This window comes from Spermophilus citellus (genome assembly GCF_964194105.1).
Source record: "Spermophilus citellus genome assembly, chromosome: 9".
NCBI classification, from domain to species: Eukaryota; Metazoa; Chordata; class Mammalia; order Rodentia; family Sciuridae; genus Spermophilus; species Spermophilus citellus.
In genome coordinates this window covers 139,253,302-139,269,698 of record NC_138191.1, presented here as the reverse complement: position 1 = coordinate 139,269,698, position 16,397 = coordinate 139,253,302, and the positions used below count along the sequence as shown (strand labels likewise).

The following is a 16,397-nucleotide window of genomic DNA, read 5'->3' as shown; positions in this document are numbered from 1 at the left end:
GCTGGGAACCAGGTGTCAGGGGGCCTGCCTTCTTGGAACTCACCTCCATCTCCCTCCAGGCCCAACCTGTGCGGAAGAGAAGAGCCCCTGCCAGCCGAACCCCTGCCACGGTGCAGCCCCCTGCCGCGTGCTACCCAAGGGCGGGGCCAAGTGCGAGTGCCCCGCGGGACGTAGAGGCACTCTCTGCCAGACAGGTAGGGGCACCAGGCTGTCGGGAGGGGACAAGAAGTCAGGGTCAAATGTTCAGTTTGAATTGTGGCCCAATCTTCAGGTCCAGGAAGAGCTGGGATTTGGGTCCTGTGGGTTTCAGCCGAGTTGGGCAGGACAGTGGGGTACACAGCCTGAGTAAGCCCTGTCCTCCCTCTGCAGTGTCTGAGATGGATGGTAGTGCCCAGCCCTTCCTGGCGGACTTCCATGGCTTTTCCTACCTGGAGCTGAGAGGCTTGCACACCTTTGAAAGAGACCTGGGGTCAGTAGGGTAGGTGAGGCAGAGGAGGGGAGGCAGCCTGTAGGGAAGGGGCAGTGAGACACCCTGACCCACGTGACCCAGGGAGAAGATGGCCCTCGAGGTGGTGTTCTTGGCCCGAGGACCCAGTGGTTTGCTCCTGTACAATGGGCAAAAGACAGATGGCAAAGGGGACTTCGTGTCACTGGCCCTGCATGACCAGCACCTGGAATTCCGCTATGACCTGGGCAAAGGGGCAGCAGTCATCAGGTGGGCAAGCATGAGGGCTGTGGGCTCTGTCCTGGGCTGCCCACAGGGAGGGCCTGGAGGCCTGGGACTGGACAGGGGTAAGGTTGGGGCTCCTGACATTGTCACTCAACAGGTAGGCAGAGCCCACAGCCTGCTCACTCAGCCTCTTCCTCACAGGAGCAAGGAACCCATAGCCCTGGGCTCTTGGATTAGGGTCTTGGTGGAGAGAAACGGCCGTAAGGGTGCCCTGCGTGTGGGTGATGGGCCCCGCGTGCTGGGAGAGTCCCCGGTGAGTGTCTGAGGTGTGAGGAGGGCCCAAGTGTCCCCCCACCCTGCCCTGCTCCTGCGCCTCCTCCTCCTCCTCCTCCTGGGGGCTTGGCAGCCCCCATGCCAGTTCTTACAAAACTCTTTTCTCTCGTCTGTCCTGTGCCTGGTCTGTCTCCTCTCTGCCCTGCTCTCTGGCTCTTACTCTGCACCCCCATGCTCTCCGGATGTCAGAAATCCCGCAAGGTATTGTCTGCTGCTCATACTGCTCATTGTCTGACACCACCCTAGAATAGCTCCTCCCCATTAAGGCCCCTGTCCACCATTTCTGTGTGGTTAATGCTGCCTGCTAGTTAGCTAGGGGCTGGGGTGTGGGTGTCAGGCAGTTGGGCACCCTGGTCTGGGACTCAGACCTGCCCCTGCCTAGTGGGTAGGCCCTGCACACCCTCATCCAGCGCCTTCTGCAGGTGCCGCATACCATGCTCAATTTGAAGGAACCACTCTACATCGGGGGTGCCCCCGACTTCAGCAAGCTTGCCCGGGCAGCTGCAGCATCCTCTGGCTTCGACGGTGCCATTCAGCTGGTGCGAGGCATGGGGTGGGGCCCTCCTGCCAGGGCTCTCCACAGCGGGGGAGGAGGGGCTGCCCCGGGCTGACTGCAGGGCAGGGAGGGTGCAGCTGCTGAGACACAGGCTCTCACCCTGTGCCCTGCAGGTCTCCTTGGGAGGCCGCCAGCTGTTGGCCCAGGAGCACGTGGTGCAGGCGGTGGACGTCTCATCCTTTGCAGACCACCCTTGTACCCAGGCCTCAGGCCACCCCTGCCTCCATGGCGCCTTGTGTCTCCCAAAGGAAGCCACCTACACATGCCTGTGCCCCATGGGCTTCTCAGGGCTACACTGCGAGAAGGGTGAGCACCTGTGGCTGGGCCAGGGCTGCAGGCCTGCACCTGCAGCCCACCTCACGCTGCCTGTCTCCCAGGGCTGGTTGAGAAGTCAGCAGGGGACCTTGAGGCACTGGCCTTCGATGGGAGGACCTACATCGAGTACCTCAATGCTGTGACCGAGAGGTAATGCATCGCCCAGGAGCCGGCACATCGTGCACCCTCCGCTGTCTGTCTGGTCCTGTCTGTACACACCCCACAGGGCAGGACACCATGCTCTGGCCAGGCGGGAAGCCCCAGTGTCCACCCCTCCTCCCCCTCCTTCCTTCTCACCTCTCTGTCTCTTTGTTTCCAAGCGAACTGACCAATGAGATCCCAGTGTAAGTAGCCCCTCGGCCCCCACCTGCACCTTCCACTCATCCATGCCCATCTGTGCTTCCCTGACCGTGCCACAGCACAGTCCTGAGCCCCTCCAAGGGCAGAATGTCCCTTCTGGATGGAGGTGGGGGTTAGGGCCTTTAGTGCTGTGTGAGGCTCAGCTTCTTCCCTGGGAAATGGTACCCCCTCCCAGGACACGTGCCTCATCCACCCTGCAGCCACCACCCTACCCCAGGCCGGCGTGAGTGTGTGCTTGTGCCTGTGCCTGTGTGTGCGTGCACACACTTAGACATACCTGTATGTGTGAGTAAAGGTGTTCCTGTGTGTGCCTGTGTCTGTGTGCAGAGATGTAAGGCGTGTTTGTGTGGATCGTGGGTGAGTTCATGCGTGTAGGAGCGTGTCTTTGCTTATGTGTCCATGTTCTGTGCACATGCATGTGTGCTGGGGCATCAGGGCCACCCCCAGGCAGATGAGCCCTCTGCTTCCATCTGCCATTCACGTCTCATTCCTTGAACTCTGCACTAGCTTGGGCCATGCCACCAGCTGTGTCTGCACACGCGTGTTGCACACACGTCACTTCTATGGCTCTCTGGTGGGTCATCAGTGGGGCCCAGGGCCACGCGTGTCCAGGTGTCTGCTGGCTTTTCCCAGTGCTGGAAATGGGACTTGGGCCTGTGCTTGGCCTGTCTGTCCCTGGCTCACTGCTTCCCTCTCTTCCTGTTTCTAAGCCCCGAAACTCCGGATTCTGGGGCCCTAAACAGGTGAGCATGTGGCGGTGCCTGAGGGGCAGAGTGGCTGTCACCCCACGGTGTGCCTGCCTGTCATCCTCGATCTCTGATCACCTCTGCCAGTCCCTCCATCTGTCTGTCTCTCCTCCTCCCACCGTTGGTGTTTCCCTCACCCAGCCACCAGCCCCCGTGGCCTGTGAAGTCCAGGCTCTGCCCTCCTGCCTTCCCCATCCACCCTGCCGCCTTCCTGGAGGCCTGACCCACCCCTTCACCCTCCAGCGAGAAAGCACTGCAGACCAACCACTTCGAGCTAAGCTTGCGCACTGAAGCTACGCAGGGGCTAGTGCTGTGGAGTGGCAAGGCCACCGAGCGTGCGGACTACATGGCGCTAGCCATTGTGGATGGACACCTTCAGCTGGCCTATGACCTGGGCTCTCAGCCCGTGGTGCTGCGCTCCACCGTGAGGGTCAACACCAACCGCTGGTTGCGAGTCAGGGCTCACAGGTTAGCGCCAGCACTTTCCCAGCCACTCCTGGTCACCAACTGCCTGACCCAGGGTCACTGTTGGGGGGAGGAGAGGAAGGAAGGACCAGAAGATGCAGGAGAAGCAGTTGTGGCAGGAGGCTTATTACTGCCACCATCCTGGGCTCCAGGGTGACCCTGGTGTGGGCCCAGCCTGTAGCAGCTGTAAGGCATGGGGGGGCTCTGATCTGGAGGAGGTGGGGAGGGACCCCTGATAATCTTGCCCCACCCGTACCCTCAGGGAGCAGAGAGAAGGTTCCCTTCAGGTGGGCAATGAGGCCCCTGTGACTGGTTCCTCTCCACTGGGTGCCACACAACTGGACACGGATGGAACTCTTTGGCTCGGTGAGTGCTCGAGAGAGGTCAGGCCAGGGGTCGTCCAAGGGCCTCTGCCCATCAGCATCACCTAGCCACAGCTGTGTGATCTCCTGCTGTCTGTCCTGTAGGGGGCCTGCAGAAGCTGCCTGTGGGCCAGGCCCTGCCAAAGGCCTATGGAACAGGTTTTGTGGGCTGCCTCCGGGACGTGGTGGTAGGCCAGCGTCCACTGCACCTGCTGGAGGATGCCCTCACCAAGCCAGAGCTGCGGCCCTGCCCAGCCTCCTAAACTGACGCCGGAGCACCCCCATCTGCCCACCCTACTGTAATTATTTTCTATTTTTGTAAACTGTTGCTTTTTGATATGATTTTCTTGCCTGTGTGTTGGCCAGAGGGACTGCTGGCCTGTCCTCCCTTCCGTCCAGGCAGCTGTGCTGCAGAGACAGACTGGTATCAAGAGGCTCCCAGGGGTGGTGTGGCAGCTTCAGGACGTGCCCCTTTGCCTCAGGGCACCACACCAGCCCTTTGCACTGTGTGTCCCCGTGTGTCGGCCCCCACACTTCCCTCCTGTACCTGGTCCACTGGCAGACCCTGCTCCCGACCTCACCCTTGCTGCGTTTGTCCCAGAGCAGGAGGGGGTTGCCAAGGCTTGAGGGGGCCATTCCACTGACACCCCCATGGGACCTTTCTTGGTCCTGACTTAAGCTGCTGTTTCTTCCTTTGTGCTGTGGGTAGCCTGGACCCCAGGACTCCTGTGCCAATACTGTGACTTAGAAATGATGTTACCCTTGATGTCATATTCTGCCATGGACCTGGCCCCCACACACACACTCCAGGCCCTGTGAGCAGCCCCTGAGAGGGAATGGGCCACTGTGCATGATGTGGTTGACCTCTGTTGCCTGTGTCCTCCTCTAGAGTGATGGATGTCCAGGCCTGGCCACCCAACATGTTCTTGGACCATTGGTTTTATTTGGTGCCCAAAGCAGAAGAGCTGTTATCTTTCCTGTCCTGACTCCAGAGCATTTAAGCATCCTCATCAGGGCCAGTATGAGAAGTGGTTATCTTTATCTGAAAGTGACTGGGGTCTAGCCAGTGTCTGAACAAGACCAAAGTGTAGGTGCAGGGGTGGCAGAGGTGGCCACAGAGTCAGAAATGCCTTAAACTGCCACGTCGACCCCCATTCCCTGCCTGGATGCCCTTCCCAGTCCTCTTGGGAGTAAGACCAGACAACGGTGGTGGAGTTGGCAGCCTGGCCATCCTCTGCTGGGGGTGGGGGGCTGCAGGAAACTGCCCTGGTGTATCCTTACTAACTCCAGTATGTGTCTTGTCAAGCACCGTGAAATAAAGTTTGGAAACTTTAAAAGAAGGGCCACGTCTGTCCTCCCCAACTGCCAGCCCTACAGCCTGGCAGCGCCCTGCTTGGCTTCATGGTGGGGACACAGGCTTCCAGCTCCCTTAGGTGGCCTTGTACTGAGAGCTGGGGCTCCAGGCTCTTTTTGGTGAGGAGCCCAGTGTGTGGATGAGCACAGTGCTGTGCAGTGTGGAGACAAGGTGGGGCCACAGACAGTATCCAGGTGGCCCCCCAGGTGTGGGCTGGGTGGGGTCACAGAGACTAGTCCAGGTGGCCTGGGGGTGTGAGGTGGAGTTCTGGGAGGGCTGTGGACTAAGCCCATGCCCATCTGCACTCACACACCAGCCTCCCTCCACCCCTCCAGGATGTGCAGTGGGCTCAGGGGGCCTGCCAACTGCACTGGGGCAGTCACGCTTGTGGAGGCCAGAACCAGGGCGGGTGGGTGTAGGAGGGTCTTGTGTGGTGAGTTGGGTGGCAGGCAGTTGCTGAACTGGCTCCAGTGTGCAGGGCCACCCATGACCACTTCTGGGAGACACTGACAGGTGGCCCAGATGAGGGGTTTCTGAAGGGTGGTATACAGGGTGCTGTATATATAGGAGCTTCTGCAGACGCAGCCCATCCCTGGCAGAAGTCTGAGCTTAGAAAGGAAAGGGAGACGAAGGGGGCCTGTGTGGTCACATAGGTGACCCCTCCCTCAAACTCATGACTTTAATTGAAGATAATAAGTGCACCTGTTTGATTTTTGTATTAATGAGCACCCCCTCCCAACAAAAAGACCCTCAACCTCAGACCCAGGGACCCAGGGAGTCCTCGGGCATTCACTTCCTACCCCCTCACTAACTTGTTCCTTAAGGAGTGTTGGCTGCTGCACACCAGGCAAATCAGATGCTGGGTTGGGGGAGGCAGGTGCTGGGGGTTGCAAGAGGCAGTGGTGCTGGTGGGGGCTGCCCTAGTTTAGGCTTCAGGGAGGGTTGGGAGCACTCGACCAGCTAAAGATATCAACCCTTACCCAAGCACAGGGATTGCAAGACACATCTGCACCAGGAGTGGCACATGTTAAGTGTCCTGAGTCTGGACAGAGGTTCTTGGGGCAGAAAGGAAGCATAGGAACAGCCAGAGGCTAGGGCCAGGTCAGAGAAGCCATTGAGGGTGAAGCTGTTGGGGCTTGAGGAGGACTTTAGGCACGAAATATTCAGGTTTCATGAGAAGGCCTGCCCTGGGACACAGGGTGCTTGGGAGAGACCTGTGGCCCAGCTGGATGGGGTTTGGGTCATTTAGGACAGGAAAGACAGGCCCTGGTTGGCAGCACCTGGCCAGGACCCCTGGCTTGGGGAGCTCGGGCCCCTCATGGACTCCAGCATTTACATGGCCTGCTGCAGGGTGAGCCAAGGTGGAGGGGAGAGCCACAGGGAAGCAGGAAGGGAAGGTGAGGACCCAGAAGGGAAGACAAGGAGAGGGAGAGGGTGACATGCCCTTCTGGGATCAGGGGTGAGTCAGAGAGGAAGTCAGGACAGCACTGACCCTGCTCTCTGGGGCGACAGTGCATCGGGATGCAGGAGCCAAGGTTGAAGTCAAAGACCCCAGGGGAGATGGTTCCAGGCCACAGTGGACCCTTCTTGAAAGTCTGCATGACCCCAGAAGAGTAGTGGCTGTGAACCCCAGGACACAAGCAGACTTGACCACAGCCTGGTGCCCCTGTGACAAGGAAGTGAAGAGACTGCAGCAAGGAAGGGGATGACCTGGTGTCCACCTCCCACCTCTGCCCGGAATTCCGGGGCTGCAGTGGGGGAGGGGGGTTCTACTCGCCCTCCTCTGGCGGAGATTCTTCGAAGGAGCAGCTTCCAGCCTCGGGCTGATCCCTTAGTAATCGTGTAGACTGAGTGGCAAGGCCATAGGCCCCTAGGGCCCTGCGGCCGGCCGTGATACTCCTTAACCTTCGGAACCCGGAATCCCGTGCGCATCCCTTGGCTCTGAAGCGCGGATACCCTGGGAAACTTCAGCACCTTTATCCGGAGTTCCCAGGCTCCAAGGCCGATGGGGCGGTTGCAGCGGCGGGGGTTTGCATTTTAATGAAGCCGGCAGGGGTGGGGCCTCTGCGGGACTGGTTAGCCCCAGGGCACAGCTGCGGAGTTGGGTGGGGGGCGGCTTGTTGGAGAGCGGCTCTGGTGCTGCCGTGACCTCGCAAAGAGGAGCCTAGCCTGCGTGCGTCCGGATACGATACGTCATGCCAAGAGATGCGCTTCCGCTCCGACCAGCTCTCACCAGTGGGCGCGGGATTCTTGCCACCCAGGACTTCCCTGTGCTTCCAGCCTGTTGCCTCCAGGCCCGATGTTCTGACACCTAGCCTCCCCAGAGATGTGGGAGGGACGCTCTTCACTAACTGCAGAGGCTTGGCCTGGATGAGGTCAGCTGCTCCCCACCCTAGGGAAGGTGCCCTGCAGGTAGCCCAGGTGTGGGGGGTGGCTGTGGAAGGACAGTGGCACCTCCTCCTGCTTAGTGTGGCAGGCCCTGCTCCTGCTCCCTTTTGCCACCAGAGATGCAGCCTGTTAGAGGGCACTGAAGGCAGGCCTGGAGGTTTGGGGTAGAGACCCCATTACCATCAGCCTGTACACACTTGGGCTGTCTGCAGAACCAGCCCTCCCTCAACAGGCCTCTCCCCTCCAGCCCCCCCAGGGAGCCCAGTTCTTTGGAGCAGGATTCCCTGGCCTGCTGAGAGGTCTGAATTGAGGCTCAGGGCTAAACCTGCATGAGAGCTGGGTCAGGCCACAGGCCAGCACTTCCTGCTCTGGCTGTGGGACCCCTGCTCCTGTGCACCCCATGTAAGTGCAAATTCTAGCTTGCATGTGGGCAGGGGTAGGGACCGGCAAAAGCATGATCCACATAGCCCTGTGTCCTGGCATCTGGCATATCACCCAGAGTGCCCACCTCTGGTGCTTGGTTAGGCTGGAGTTCACAGGAGAGGTCCCCAGTGGCACTGAGCAACCATCCTCAGATCAGGGTCCTGGGATCTCTGGGTAGAGAGTGAGGTATGGGATGCAGAGAAGACAGGCCTGGCACAGTCTTGGGCCCTCACAGGCTGAGGAACTGTGGAAGTGAATTGGATCACAGAACTTGCAAGCCAACAGCCTCGTGATTCCAAGGTATAATGTCCAGTTGAATACCAAGAAACAGAGCTATGTGTGTATGATCCATCTCAGAAACTGGTTGGTATGGCCCCTGGGTCCCCTTGACCTCATTCTTACTTGTCCTCTGAATACAGTACTGATTCTCAGAGAGGGCCATGTCTGTCATATGCGGGTAACCCAGGTTGGTCTGGGAAAGCCCCAGATTGGGCTCTACTCACTTGCTCTCCCTCCCTACCTCACCTGTGATGACTGTTCCTCCTCTGGTCCTGGGCCCCTGCCCACAACCCTATCAAGCCTGGCAGGCCCCACCAAATTGTAGAGCCAAGTCCTCCCCTGCCCTCTCACCATAGTTTGTGGGTCAACAGGCACCACTCACCCCCCTCCCACTCAGCATAGCGAGGCAGGATGGGGACAGGACTGGTTCTGTGCCCATGCTAGAACCTGGGAGGATCTGCACCCCATGGGGACCAGCCTACTGTACCCCCCTGAGTTGGAGAGGAAGCACATCTCGGTCCACTTGGTCCTGTAGAGTCAGGACAGATCCTGGTTGGATTTTTCTGGAATAGGAATAGCTGGGGCCAGGGAAGGGCTGGGATAAAGACCTCCAGGTTCTCTGGGGAACTGACCCTCATCCCCGGAGTCTGGCCTAGAACACTTTCCCCGGCCTTATGTCTCCCACCACCACAGACAGGCACGTCTGCACCCATGTGTGCTTGATCCCTTTGAACTGAAGTTCATGCTCTGGGTGTGTGCAGGTGTCCTGATGAGCTGTGGTGTGTCCCCTGACCCATATTTGTGGGGTAATGTCCCTGGGTCCATATCTAAAGGGACATCAAGGCCAAGGCTGTGAGGGGATCTGGGCCCACCATGGCCAGTATGGGTTCAGGCTGACCTCTTGGGTGTCCTTGACTGTCCCTGGGTTCCTGAGTGGCCTAGGCCCAGTAGGCTCTGCCCCCGGGTCCCCTCAGGAGGCCTGGTGTCGCCAGGTTAGATTTACGCCACACCCTGGAGCTGGCCAGCCCCTGAGCAGCATCAGGGCAGCAGGGCTCTGAAATGGGCACCTGTGGCCTCCCTTCTTCCCTCCCTCTTCTTACCAGCCTCGGCCAGATGCAGATGCCCACTGGCCTACTGGGTACCCACTCCACCATCAGACCCGCCTCAGACTGGCGGGAGCCACTGCAGCTAGCCCCCATTGGAGGTTTCTACCCGATGGACTCTTGGCCGCCTGGTGGGAGGACAGGGGATTAAAAGTATGATTAAGAGTCCCCAAAAGGACAAACAGGGGCCCTTCACCCCTGTGGCTTTGAAGCTGGACCTGGGCACTGCCCTTGCCCCCAGCTCTGCTACTGCCCATCTGGGGCTGTTGGACAGCACCTGGGTTCAGGATGTGGGTCAGCATCGTGGGCAGCCCAGGCAGGGGCAGGAAGGCACCTCTGGGTTCTGTCCCTCTTCCTCTGCAGTGTCAGTACTATGCAGGGACATGGAACCTTTGCCTGCCTTTTTCCTGTGGCCTTGCCTGCTGTCCTAGACTGGCCCCAGGGGTCACCATCTAGCATCTCCTCCTGCAGAAAGCCCTCCTGGGTTCCAACCCACTGGCCCCCTTAGTGGGAATTGTCCAAGGTCTGCCAGCGTGAGAGGGAGCTCAGGCACCAAGCCCAAACTCTGCCCAGAAACCCCTCTTCCTCACAGGGAAGGTGGCACCGGAGTGTACTGCTGGACCACCCTGGAGCAGCCCCTGGAGCTCTTGGTCCCTTTGAACTGAAGTGTATGCTCTGGGGAGCCATCAGGTTCAGAACAGAGCTGCTGATGGGTTCACGCCTGGGCAGAATCCACAGGGCGGCAGGTCAACACTGAAGTGTACAGGGGGACACTTGTTCCTCGCACATGCCACAAGCTCCAGTGACGTACAGAGGGACAGTCATGGAGGCACAGTGGCATTGGGGTGGGCCTCTCAGGCAGTGTGGATGCCTGAATCCATGGGGCACACCTGCTGGCTGGGGGACTGCTTTGCAGGACTCTTGGTACTTCCCAACAGCCGAAAGGCCGATGACCAGCAGTAGGCAGGTCCAGCTGGAAGTTCTGAGAACACAGCCATCTGCCATGGGGCCAGGGGTGGGGAGAAGGGAGTGACTCTGCGCATGCTGCAAAGGTGTGACCAGAGAGTGCTGATGGATCATTGCTGGGGTTGAGGCCCAGGCAGTGAGTGCACAGTGGCGTGCTTTGCTGAGAGGGAAGATGGAGAAGGGGAGACAAATCCTGCAAATATTGCGAAAGATGCTGCTCTCTTTACAAATGGAGATGCTGAGGTGTCTATGAGCTTGCAGCTCCATGCAGAGCTAGGGCTGGAGGTGAATGGCAGGTGGACTCAATGGGACCCCACATGAGAAGCCAAGCACCATGGCCAGGCCCCGGAGGTGGGAGAGAAGCATGGACTCCTGAGGAAGAGCAGGACCTGGGGCCAGAGGTGGGGAGGAGCCTGGAAGGAGGTCTCAGTGGGGCTGGGGAGGGGGAGGCAAGCCCAGGGACACCTGGAGGGACACAGAGCCTCCCTGCCTGCACTTACTCGGAGGCTCATGTTCAGTGGACAGCAGCACAGGCTCTGAGTCTTGTTGGGAGGGGAGCGGAGGCCTGCCATGTCTGGGCCTGCTGCTGCTCCTCCCTCCCAGCACCTGCCTCTGTCCTGCCGTGCCCTGTAGTCAGTGAACTCGTGGCCTCTGGCTTTCTCAATGGCTCCTGCCAGCTGCTGGGCTTCCACCCATCCATCCACCCATCTACCCATCCACTGACAGCCCTCTGCCATCCACCGCCTGCCATTCTTAGTCATTCACATCTTCTTTTAGTGGAGCTTTAAGGTCACACGTGGTAGTTGGGTTTATATCAACAAACTCCTACAGGCATGGAATTCGACTCCAATTCCTGATCCCCCTCTCCCTCCTCCGCTCTGCTAGACTTCCTTCACTTACATTGATTTGTATTTGGTTCTTTATGTTATCCTCTCCTTCCCTCCCCGTCTCCTTTGTTTTACTCTAGCTTCCACAAAGGAGAGAAAAGATTTGACCTTTGGGTTTCTGAGTTTTGCCAGTTTCATTTTGTGTAATATTCTCCATTTCCATCGATTTACTGGCAAATGCCATAATTGCATTCTTTTTTTATGGTTGAGAAGAACTCCATTGTGTGTGTGTGTGTGTGTGTCACGTATCACATTTCCTTTTTTTAATATTTATTTTTTAGTTGTAGTTGGACGCAATACCTTTATTTATTTATTTTTATGTGGTGCTGAGGATTGAACCCAGGGCCTCGAACATGCCAGGTGAGCGCTCTGCCGCTGAGCCACAGCCCCAGCCCACAATTTCTTAATCCATCATCTATTGACAGGTATCTGGGCCAATGTCATAACTTCCCTGTTGTGAGTTGTGCTGCTGTGAATGTTGATGGTGATTCACTTCTTTTTTTTCAAATATTTATTTTTTAGTTGTTTAGGTGGACACAATAGCTTTAATTTTTTATTTATTTATTTTTAAATATTTATTTATTTATTTATTTATTTATTTTTCAGTGGGCACAACATCTTTGTTGGTATGTGGTGCTGAGGATCGAACCCGGGCCGCACGCATGCGAGGCGAGCGCGCTACCGCTTGAGCCACACCCCCAGCCCCTATTTTATTTTATTTTTATGTGGTGTTGAGGATCGAACACCAGTGTCTGGCGCATGCCAGGCGAGCACGCTACCGCTTGAGCCATATCCCCAGCCCAGGTCATTCACTTCTTGATTCAAATGTGACTATTTTCTGATCCCAGGCACTGTTTTCAGCCCTGGAAGACGGCAGCACACAGAGTGGCACTTGTGGAACTTAATTTTTGAGTAGGAGACATTCAGCAGGCTACTCAGTGTGGTGCCTGTGATGGGGGCTGAACAGCAAGTGCATAAGCCAGAAGGGCACAGCAGCTGCCGGCCTCTGTCAGCCAGGGCAGCGCCCCCCAGAGCTGGACAAAGCCTTCCTTCCTGCAGCCAGGAAGCTGAAGTCTTCCAAGACCCAGGGACCAGTGGGGTGGCTCTGGGGGGTCTGAGCAAGGGCTCATGCTTGTGGCAGGCCCCAGCTCCACCCTGAGAAGCTGGGTCATGCAGAAGGGTGCTTCTGACGGCTGTCCTGTGGACGAGCTGGAAGGGTCTCCCTCACCCACCTGGCCCCCGCCTCCTTCCTCATCATGGCCCATCGCCAGCTTTGAGCGTGGGGAGGCCCACTTGGCAACTGTGGGTGTGAGCTGCAGAGATGATGCAGGGGCTGGGGCAGGACTGGTCAGCAGTCTCCAACTTCCTGTCCCCATTCCAGGTGGTTTCACCCCAACACCAGTGGGGTGGAGGCAGAGATGCTGCTTCTGTCCCAGGGCCCCACAGGAGCTGCCCAGGCAGGCCCAGCAGAGCAGCCCAGGGGGCTTCACGCTGTCTGCAGGAGGGTGGGCCTGGCCAGGCAAGGGTTCTGAACACCTGAGGATGCTCCCAGAGGGTAGTGGGCAGTAGCTGAGGGAAACTGGGTGCTGGGGGGCAGCTGCTATGCCTCTGGGCAGGACTCTGTTGGGGTGGCTCAGGGAGGTGAGGGAAAGCTGGTCCCACTGCCTGCCCTCTGGGGGCCAGCTCCTGGGGACTGTGTGGGAGGAGAGGCAAGGAAGGAGTTCTGACCAGCAGAGGAGACAGCTGGACCCATGTCTGCCTGGACTAGGAGGCATCAGTCCGTGAGGAGAAGTGGCCGCTGGGGCTCTCACAGGCTTCAGATCTGCCGAGGTTCTCTCCTAAGCCTGAGGCAGCAGGCTCACTTTGAAAAGAGAGAACTTCTTCCCCAGAGCTCCCCAACTGTAAGGTGGCACCCGGGACCCTGACTTGAGCACACAGGGGGTGGGTAGGGGCCTGAGCCTGATTGTGGAGCTCCTGGGCAGGACCACTGGTGGTGGGCTGCCCCAGCCTTGGCCTCCAGGTTAAGGAACTTGGGCCCCGGGGTCCCAAAGCCTAGTCCTGGGCAGGGGGTGGGAGGAGGTGCCCACACTGACTGGACAAGAGCTGCACTGGGGAGGGTCCTGGCCCCACCTATTTCTGGCAGGAAAAGCCCAGAGACTGTCCTGGAGGCTGAGTGAAGGTGGGAGGCGGGGGATGGTGGGAGCCAGGCTGCCTTCCCATAGCTGCCCTTGAACCTGCCCTCCAGGTGGTGCAAGGAGGGACCCACATCATGATCCAGAACGTGGGTGACAACTGTGACCTGTAGGGAGGGAAGGAGTCTGCCACGCCGGCTGAGCTGGTGCAGCATTGCACGGGCCAGTGTGGGCGGCTGCTCCATGATCACAGCAGGGCCCCCTGCGCTGCCAGGACCCCATGTCAGAGTGATGAGCCTGGGCTACTGGCACCTGTGTGTGTGTGTGTGTGCAAGTGTGTGAGTCTGCTGGGGACCGCCTCTCACCTACTCTTCAGTCACCCGGGTGCAGTGGCCACCAAACTGAGAGTGTCGGCAGCCCTGCCCCCGTGTGCTATGAGGCCGGTGTCCCCCAAGTCCAAAGCACAAGTGCAGGGGTGAGAGAGCAGGGGACTGGGCCCTGATGCCACCACTACCCTCCTGGCTAGTGACTGGGGTGAGCCAGCTCCTGCAGTCTGTTTCCCCCACTACAGGAAGCTGCTTGTGCCAGGGACCTGGTGGGCTGGTCTGGGAGGCCACTCTGCTTCTTGTTGCCGAGCACCAGGCTGCCACCTGGCGGCCACCCCGCACCCTGCTCAACACAGCTGTCTTGTCTTTTAGCACTCCTGGGGGAAGAGAGGGTCAGAGGGTTGGGCCAGCTAGTCCCAAGGCCGTTGGGCCTGAGGTCTGATGCTTGTCTGTCTCTGTCTCCGTATCTGTTTCTGAAGTGTCAGCTTCCTCCGAGTCTCTCCCAGGCTAGGGCCTCCAACCTCATCTGTGCTTCACCCTGGGCCAGGTGGTACCACAGGCACCTGTCTGGCCAGGAGGCTGAGAAGCTGCTGATGGAGAAGGGGCATCCGGGCAGCTTCCTGGTACAGGAGAATCAGAGCAACCCTGGGCAGTTTGTGCTCACAGTGCTGACTCAGGAGCCAGAGGAGGCACCGGGCACCGACCGCAGCCACGCATCACCTACATGATGGTCTGCTTCCAAGAGGTAGGCGGCCTGGGAGGGCTGTGACTCTGGGAGGGGCGGGCTTCACAGCCAGGCCCCTCACTGCCACCCCACAAACAGATGGGAAGTATGGCGGGAGGTAGGGAGCAGTTCTACATCCTGAGAGACCTGGTGGGACACTACAGGAAGGCTTCTCCAACCCCTGGGTGGAGAAGTCGGGCCGTCATGCAGCTCAAGCAGGTAGGCTGCTGCATGAGCCCTGGGGCCCCAGGGATGCCAGCACTGACCCGTCCACGAAAGAGGCCAGGGGTAAGACTTCCTGCAGGCCTGCCCTGGGAATCTGAAGGACCAAGAGAAGGGAGGAAGAGGCAAGGCCCCTGGACATGGCCCCAGTGTCCTCTCCAGAATGAGGGTCCTGGGCCTGGTCAGGGCGTGGTGGCCACCTTGGTGAAGGGTGCTGGGGGCTCTGCTAACCTCAGCTCAGGCCTCTGCCTGGAAGCCCCGCAAGGCCACAAGAATCAGTGCCGAGAGTCGCGTGCAGAAGCTCACCCAGGCTGCAGATGCCCGTGGGAAGACAAGCAGGGCCTCTGGGAGGAGTCTGAGGTGCTCCCTTCCTGCTGCGACCTCTGACTCCATCCTCCAGGGCTGGGGCGGGGTGGTGGCATTGAGGGCTCTGCAGAGGGACAGGGCCACAGCTGAAGCCTCCATTCTCCCAGGTGTGGCAAGAGCAGGAATGCTGGCTCCTATAACCCTGGAAGAAGGGACAGAGGCCAGAGAACAAGCCCAATAACCTCTGCAAGAACGTCCTTCCCCGTCAGGCAAGTGCTTCACTGTCATGGGCATATGGAGACCACCTGGCAGGGGTCCTGGGGGAGGCAGGGAGTGCCCACCACCAGATTTGGCTCCCTCTTACACACAAGGCCCCAGACTTCCCCACCTCTGCTCACCACAGGTCAGTGGGCAAGGAAACAGGGTGTGTCGTCTCAACCCCAGCTCCAGGGCCTGGCCCTGGCTCCAGGTGGCTCATGCTCACATCTGCCTCCCCAGGTCTCTGCCTGGCTCCTGTCAGCAGCTGTCTTCTCTGGGTGCCATTGGTGCCTATTCCTGCCCTGGGCACAGATCCTTCCCCCTTCCCAGCAGCACAGGGCTCTGATCTGACCAACCACCTCTTTGTGGGAGGGTCCTGCGAATTCCTCAGGCAGGAGGCTGGCTCTGCCTAAACAAAACTCCCTGTCCCCACTCCTGCCCTGCCATGCTCCTTCTTTCCTTCCCTTTCTGTTCCACCTCCATTTTCCTTTCCTTCCTCCCCTCCTGCTTGGCCTTGTCTGGTCCCCAGCCCCTCCACCTTCTCCCAGCTCACCCCCTTTGCCCCTCCCACCGAGGGGTCCTAACAGGACCCTCTCACCCTGGTGGCCCTACCTGGGAGCTGCGACTCACATTCTCCAAACCAGACCTGCCCCACCCAGGAGGAGCCACCGCGCACAACCAAGCACTTTCAGTACTTGACCTGGATGAGGTGAGCCCTGCCAGGCGCTGGGCTCATAGTGGTGCATGGCCAGGTGCTACCAGGGGTGGGACTGCAGGGAGCAATAGGACCAGGCCTTCTGGTAAGGATGGGACCAGGGCTTCGCTCCTTGAATTCACTAAGAGGTCGCCTGGTTTGACCCCAGCACGGGCATTAGACGCAAGGGCACCACCATGGTGTTTGACTTTCTGGTGGACCTCATCCGCAAATTTGGTGAGCAGTTCCGGCCCCTCCCCTCCCGGAGGCCACGCCCCATAGAAGCCGCACCCTCCCCGTTGCCCCTCCCCCAGGCTCCATTCTCCCGACTTCATTCTCCCTGCTCCTGAGCTCATGGCCCCGCCCTCCCACGGGCCTCGCCCCTCCGGCCCGGCCCTCCCCGCTAGCCCCACCCAGAGCCCACCCTACGACTCCGCCCCCTGCGCTGCTGACCCCTCCAGCTGCCTCCGCTTGCCAGCTGCCCTGAACGCCGTTGGTTGTCCCTAGGGCTGGGCGAACCAGCTGGTG

General features: G+C 59.2%; 1 protein-coding gene across 5 annotated transcripts in view; it reads left to right on the top strand.

Annotated features, from left to right (window-relative positions):
* The window catches only part of AGRN (agrin), a 31,634-nt gene extending 26,501 nt beyond the window's left edge, over nt 1-5,133 (top strand). Inside the window, exons 27-37 of one of the 5 annotated variants that reach the window (XM_081306266.1) lie at nt 60-194; nt 370-478; nt 551-715; nt 872-983; nt 1,193-1,204; nt 1,426-1,542; nt 1,673-1,865; nt 1,937-2,024; nt 3,224-3,448; nt 3,708-3,811; nt 3,913-5,133. In XM_081306266.1, the coding sequence (XP_081162392.1) occupies nt 60-194; nt 370-478; nt 551-715; nt 872-983; nt 1,193-1,204; nt 1,426-1,542; nt 1,673-1,865; nt 1,937-2,024; nt 3,224-3,448; nt 3,708-3,811; nt 3,913-4,070 (1,418 nt within the window). In that variant the 3' untranslated portion in view covers nt 4,071-5,133. Of the gene's footprint in view, nt 1-59; nt 195-369; nt 479-550; nt 716-871; nt 984-1,192; nt 1,205-1,425; nt 1,543-1,672; nt 1,866-1,936; nt 2,025-2,944; nt 3,194-3,223; nt 3,449-3,707; nt 3,812-3,912 lie in introns of those variants that run through there. The other 4 variants (XM_081306267.1, XM_081306269.1, XM_081306268.1 and 1 more) reach the window with 4 other exon arrangements.
* The last annotated feature ends 11,264 nt before the right edge of the window (nt 5,134-16,397 follow it).